This window comes from Vicia villosa, linkage group LG3 (assembly GCF_029867415.1).
Source record: "Vicia villosa cultivar HV-30 ecotype Madison, WI linkage group LG3, Vvil1.0, whole genome shotgun sequence".
Lineage (NCBI taxonomy): Eukaryota > Viridiplantae > Streptophyta > Magnoliopsida > Fabales > Fabaceae > Vicia > Vicia villosa.
This window is the reverse complement of record NC_081182.1, coordinates 52,053,445-52,060,287: the sequence shown is the minus strand read 5'-3', so window position 1 is coordinate 52,060,287 and position 6,843 is coordinate 52,053,445. Positions and strand designations below refer to the sequence as shown.

General features: G+C 32.9%; 1 protein-coding gene across 1 annotated transcript; it reads left to right on the top strand.

The window, feature by feature from the left end:
• The first annotated feature begins 1,171 nt into the window (after positions 1–1,171).
• LOC131655706 (chloroplast processing peptidase-like) lies at positions 1,172–4,732 on the top strand. The gene is made up of 6 exons (XM_058925529.1): positions 1,172–1,503; positions 3,624–3,686; positions 3,767–3,832; positions 3,966–4,052; positions 4,150–4,217; positions 4,384–4,732. Exons 1-6 carry the CDS (start codon positions 1,276–1,278, stop codon positions 4,448–4,450), a joined length of 579 nt encoding a protein of 192 aa, XP_058781512.1. The 5' UTR covers positions 1,172–1,275; the 3' UTR covers positions 4,451–4,732.
• Positions 4,733–6,843: the final 2,111 nt, after the last annotated feature.

Sequence of the window (6,843 nt, the reverse complement as noted above, 5' to 3'; positions counted from 1 at the left end):
AACAACAAAAAATTATAAATGACATGGAAATTGAATCATGCCATTTAAGCCATGATACATCATCATTTCAACGGTCATGTCATAAAAATTGATACTAAAATAAGATAAAGGATTAAAATCACGAAAAAATAAAATGGAAGGACAAAAAAAAATTTAAAATAGAAGGATTGTCCCATTAAGCCAACTCAACTGATAGCTATGTATATGGGTGGCAAAACGGGCCGCCCGTCCTGCCTTGTCCTGCCCCGCATTAAGTCTGTCAATGAAAGTGCGGGATAGACAAGCCAGTCAAGTGGAAATGGACAAAAAAGTCTAGCCCGCCCTGCCAAGGTGGCTTGTTGCGGGCTTGGCCTCCTATTTATTTATTTATCTTTAACGGGCGGCAGACTTTGGTAGGTTACGGGCCTAAAATCCCAATCCAACTGACCGTTTTTAGGTAGGTGCGCGTGCCGGTTCAGCGAGCCACTGCCAGTTTTTCTACCTCTAACTGTGTAGGGACATCATGCGTAGAGGTGCATGTTCAAACACACGACATTCCATTTATTCAACATATTTCAATAAATTATTTTTGTATCACAATAAACCAAATTGTTAGACTCATCCTAAAATATATTTTAAATATAGAATAAAGTAATGTGTATGTCATGGTCAAGCGTGTTTATTAGTTTTGGGAAAATTCAAACTAAATCGTAATGTTTTAATTGAGTATTTTTTTAGATTGAACAAAAATCCAACCAAATCAATAAAATCCGATGTTAAATGATTTGGATAGTGAATTTTCAAAATTCTAACCATAATTAATTTGCATAATTAAATTATCAATATCATGAAAACTTATATAAATTATTCAATTTCAAAAAAAAAAAAAATCATTTGTAACATTCCCAAGTCACAACCTATATGAAAAAAAGAAAAAATAATAAGATTTTATATTATTCTAAAAAATTATTTGATGTAAATGAAATATTTTTGCAAATTTCTATTAATCCAACACAAATCGGCCCACAAAGAGCCCTAATTACTCTCGTTTGTTGGTTATTCCGGTTGAAAGTCCGTATACATGCTGCGGTTAATAATTCTATCTTAAGAAAAAACAAAAAAAACATTGGTACTGTACGTAAGAGTCAAAACCGTGTAATAGCCAGATAATAGATCTCATTTTTGTTTTTCATTTTCTTTTTTTGAGAAAACTTAATCACCAAGTCAGTACTGAAAACCCCCATTTCATATATAACTTCTCTTTCTTCAGACAGTGTTGAATAATCATAATTCACAATGAGCTTCTTGAGGCCATCTGCCATGCACAACTTTCTCATCACTTATCCTTCATCCCGATGGATGCCTTGTCAGAGTTGGAGTTTCCTTCGATGGCCCGGTCTCGAAGGCTTCTTCAGAGTTCTTGTGGTTTTTCTTCTTTGGTCCACGTTCTCTCAACTCTGCTTTATACCTTCTTCTTCTATGTACCCTACGCTTCGTGTTGGTGATCGAATTATTGTCGAAAAGGTACACTTTTCTTTCCGTTTCTGTTGTATCCAACTTTATGCATAGGATCTCACGGATTCGGTAATATTCCATAATTGTTAACTTATAGGTGTCAATGAAATGGAGTTTTATAGTTTCTAATTTCCCCTTTTGGCCTGAAATTGTTCTTGCATTTTGTCATTGATCGTATATTCCATGCAGGATAGGTTGAAAGTTAATTTCTAACGTCCCTTTTTAGGTATATCTTTCCGCATATTCTAGTTGATAGTAGGTAGAATAGTGAAAATGAATTTCGGAGACCTGCTTCTTTAAATATCCTATTCAAAGTTTGAGTGAAGTTATGTTGCGTTAATTGGTTTTTCTTGAGCAGTAATATGAGAAATAAGATTGAGAGTATTATGGTAACTAACTGAAAATATGTGTAGCTATATGGATTTAAAGTGAATAACTACTTAATGTAAACGATCCATTGCAAATTGCCTGCTAAGAATATGATCTCATGCATGCAATTTTACTTCAAGGATGTTGAAATAACGAACTGTTGCTCTTTCTGATTGGAAATTGTAATTTGGTATGAAGATCGGGTAAGTCTTCTCGAGCTTGTGTCACACACCACCTTCTGCACCTTGCCGTGAGAAGCTCCTCCATACTCCGCCACTCTCAGAATGCTTTCTTTGCGCTTGTGTGTAGCACACTGCCTTCTGCAAGTTCGGTTGTGACAGAGTTTGTTCCAGCTGTATCATTTTTTCTTTTTGGTTTTGTTGGGACCCCTTCCAGTTTTTTGCGATTCATGTTTGAGGTGTGTTTCAGCAGTTTTTCAGTTCAGATGCGTCGGTTTCTTCACTGTTTCAGTTTGTCTGCATCAAACCTTTGGTTTGTTCACTGTTTCTGTGATCGAGACTCTATTATTTGGTCTTGTTGCAACCTTTTTGGTTGAAACATCATGTCACTAATCCCATCAAAGGATGCTCCACAAAAAGAGTTTGATTTCCTTTGCGTTAAAAGGAACGACGACTATCACAACAGAAAAATTGAATGGTAAAAACTGTTTGAACTGATATTCTTCTGCCGAGTTATGGTTTTTGGGCCAATGTCTTTCATATCATCTTATTAAGAAGTCTTCAGATATTGATGCTAAGTCAAAAGATGATTGGAAATTAGCTGATTATCAACTTGTAACTCCGTTGAAGAATTATATTGAGCCTACATTCACATTCTCGTCCGTATAGGACATGTTATGAGGTTTGGCATAAGTCTGAAAACCTTTATGCTACTGATGCGAGAGCCAGCAGAACGAGAAGTGTGCTATGCTTAAGCTTGTATACTTTCACACGAGCCTTCCATGATTTGATATCTTCAAAAAATTAGATTAATTTGGTTACTTGGTTTTTATGATTTATTTGACCAGCCTTCCATGATTTATTTTGGTTCTTGATTGTTTACTGAGGACGTCATTATTATCTTAGTAGTTCATACCATCCTATTGAAAAGTTTAAATTTTGATATATTTTGTATTTAGTGTCCTAAGTGAGTCGTTCATCATTCAATTATTCAGCGATTATTGATTGCGCATAGTAGTTCTCGGGATAACCTGGCCTTCTCCTTGGTTGGTTACCTTTCTCATCTAATGTTAAGTTTTAATCAATTAGTGCACAAGATTAAATGAAAATAACGTTTTTTTGGTGAGAATTCGAACTCTGTTCATTTAGGTTACAGGGCAGACAATCACCATCGCGTTAGTCCCCACGTAATTAAAAAGAGGTCCAAAAGGAATATTGTAACTTGTTTTGTCAAGAATTTACGTAAATAACATAAATTGTTTGATTAATGCTTATTTTGTTGTTTTTCTTTCTTTTATCAAAGTAGCTATGATGTTTTACCTACTGAGACTTAGAAACTTTGTCTTATAGTGAAACAATTTTTTAGCATTTAAACAATTTTGAAACTTCCTCTGCCACTATCAAATGTTGAAGGCAGTTTGTAACATTATGATTCACATTCTTAATGAATTCACCATGTATCTAATTGCGTTCTGGTAGGAAACACTTTCAGAAATAAGATCAAGGAATGTTTTCTGGTTTTGTTTTTATTTTTTCTACTTGTCTCATCTCTTTTTATATTTTACTTGTTAATTTCCTCAGGCTTCATATTACATCAGGACTCCTGCTATACGTGATATTGTAACATTTCGAGATCCAACACAGGTATGTTGCGCTAGTTCACACTGTACTCGTATGGAATATGTAGTATACTTATAATTACATGATTGGTTTCTCTAATGTAGCATTCTGGAGAGAACACACATGTTTTTATCAAGAGAATTGTTGCAAAAGAAGGAGACACCGTTGAGGTAGTAAATATCAATTGATATTTACATTATATTCCAAACTTAAGTATCTGCTTGAAAATTAACTCGATAAAAGCCATCATTGCTAATTACACCATTCAGGTTTTTCTAAGTTCAGTTGTGCAACATTTTGCAGGTTCATCATGGAGTACTCTATGTCAATGGTGTTCCTCAAGAGGAGAATTTTGTGATAGAGCCACCGACATACACAACGAAATTAACTGTGAGACCATTGTTATCAATTCTGATAAATTCTATTGTTATTTGTTTATTCAATGTTCAGATTTTTCTTTTCCTCATTAGTTCTATGATCCTTGCAGCATGTGCCAAAAGGCCATGTTTATGTTATGGGGGATAATCGCAACAATAGCTATGATTCACATGTATGGTAAGTAACTATTTTCAGCAGCTACTCTAAACTTTCAGTTTTCATTCTTCATTACTTTTCAACTTCTTGACATGTGTGATTTTCTAAATGCATTGATGTTTAATTCAATTGCTTTCTCTATTATTACTCTTACCTTCTTGTTACTCTTTGCCTTATATATGAACAGGGGACCACTTCCTATGAAAAACATAGTTGGAAGATATGTTATGTGCTGTCATAGACCAACAAATTGAGATGAGATATGGTGGATGAACCAACCAGAAACAGAATTCTTTTTTTCTTTGGCTTCCATGAAGAGTTCCAAGTCATGTCATTATCTGCTAAATCTTCATGAGAATTGGATTCTTCTCATATACTTGCTCATAGTGAGTACACGAAAAAAATCCATGTCATTTGTTGAGTGATAATATATATTATCATATGAATCTGAGCTTTTTTTGTATTTGTTCCTATATGTTGTTTAAGCTGTGGTCAAAGATATGTGTGAGACATATCTTGTGGACATTTTTTTTTAAGTATGTTTCTCACATTTTGTAAATATTGGCGTGAGATTTGCTTTCGAGAACTAGTATTTTCTCTAATTTTAAAATATTAATTAAGCCTATTTTTGGATAAATGGAATAAGATAGAATAATCTTATCTTCTATGAGTTTGATGGATAAAAAGAGGATGAAATACAGCAGAACCCGCTGCAATATATTTAATTACATTCAATCCTCTAGCTTTATCTTTTTATTTTTCAATTTAAATGGAATAACTATTTTGTTCAATTCGATCATAAAATATTCAAATAATTAAATAAAAATTTTATTTTGTTCCATTTCACTCAATTTTTTTCTTCGTTTTAAAATATCTAAATATTTAAAAGTTTAATTTTGAGGGGAATTGGAAGAAGAGTATTTTAAAAATTTAATTTTTTTATAATACGGAATTCCACTAATTTAGAAAATAAAAGAGCTATTTTTATAATGTGAGTTATTATGATATTTTGAATAAAAATATATTAATCATGAAAATTAATTTATCAATAATAACATTTTAAAAAAAATTTAAAATATCTCTTTTTTTTAAGTCCCCTCCCCTGAACCTCTCAATCATCATTTCTTTACAAATAATGGCTAAATTTTCGTTTGAGATTTAAGATGGGGAGGACTAAGGTTTGAAAAAAAGGAAAAACAAAATAGAAAAGACTAAGTTTTGAAACGAGTTATGGAAAGTTTATCTTTCTAATGATTTAAAATTCTTTTAATATAGAAAAATATTTTAAAAAATTATATTGAAAAATGATTTTGGAAAGTTTCGATAATTTCTTCAAATTTAATATATGTTGCATATGAATTGTTGTTGGAGGAATATACCATAAGCTCACATTCCGACCTCATCTCTCATGACAAAACATATCAGACTGATACATTAGATGAATTCGTTAAATAAAATATTGTCTAACATATTCTTTCTCTCTTTGTTAACCCTTAATTACCTTCTATGTTTTCTTACACTTTCTTAACCACGTGACACATACCATTATTTTATTACCTTTACTCATGTTTACTTTACAACTTGTTGTATGAAAATTATTATGCTTAATACAATCTCTACGGGATCAATACTCTTTCTTATCACTTGCTACTAATTTGACCGTGTATACTTGCACGTATAAAAATTATCCATCAAGTTTTTGGTGTCATTGTCGGGAATTGTTTCATTAATTGTAAAGTTTACATTTGAGAACTTGATATTTTCTTTCTTTTTGTGACATGAAAGGTGTGCGGGAGTGCCACATATGCAGTTTGATTTCTCTAGAATGAAGGTCAGTCAAACCACTATTTTGGTTGTTCAACTAGCTGAAATACACATCATGTTGAAGTCCTTATGATGCTCTCTGACGTGAAAATTAAAGCACCACTGAAAGTTATGATGCTGATTTTTCTTATGGAGGATGGAAGAATCACCCTAGTTTTGTTTCTAATGCAAATGTGACAACTAATAGAACCAACCATTTGAAGTCTATTTTGAAAACTTTCATGCAAGAAACAAAGTCACAATTTCAAGCTCAAGGAAAGAGTATACAAAATTTCGAGACTCAAATTGGTCAAATCGCTATTGCTCTAAGTCCATGGGACTATGAGGAGACAGAGCCCTCTGACATATCGGAGGAGGACACTCTAGAAGCTGAAACAGAACAATCCATTACTGTTTAACAAACTGGCGATTTATCAAATCCCGATTTACAAAAGGGGAAGTCTTCTGTCACATCACATGAAACTATAAAGACAATATTTGACGTGCCATAATCTAGAGCATTAAGATTTATTTCAAGAAATACCACCTCCACCATTCCTTCAAAAGACACGGAAAACCAAGAAAGATGAGTTGTTTGAGAAGTTTGTGTTCATGAAGGATGAATAACTCAATGAGGAGGGTGTCTTAAAAAGGCCTCCACCTAAGCACCATATGAAAATTAGTTGAAAAATTATAAAATGCTAGAGATGACCTCTGATACGTCAAAATCGAAAATTCCATTTATCTCACTTCTGAATATTTCAGTACAGTTCTCCCCAAAATTAAAGAAAAAAAAGTTGAAGTTAAAGAATGTTGTTGTTCAAGAGGCGACCTCTGTCATGCC

Bases quoted from the DNA above. Each gene is read 5' to 3' on its own strand.
- LOC131655706 (XM_058925529.1), top strand. From the start codon at position 1,276: ATGAGCTTCTTGAGGCCATCTGCCATGCACAACTTTCTCATCACTTAT. The intron at 1,504-3,623 runs GTACACTTTTCT...TAATTTCCTCAG, and splicing joins ATCGAATTATTGTCGAAAAG to GCTTCATATTACATCAGGAC. The intron at 3,687-3,766 runs GTATGTTGCGCT...TCTCTAATGTAG, and splicing joins CATTTCGAGATCCAACACAG to CATTCTGGAGAGAACACACA.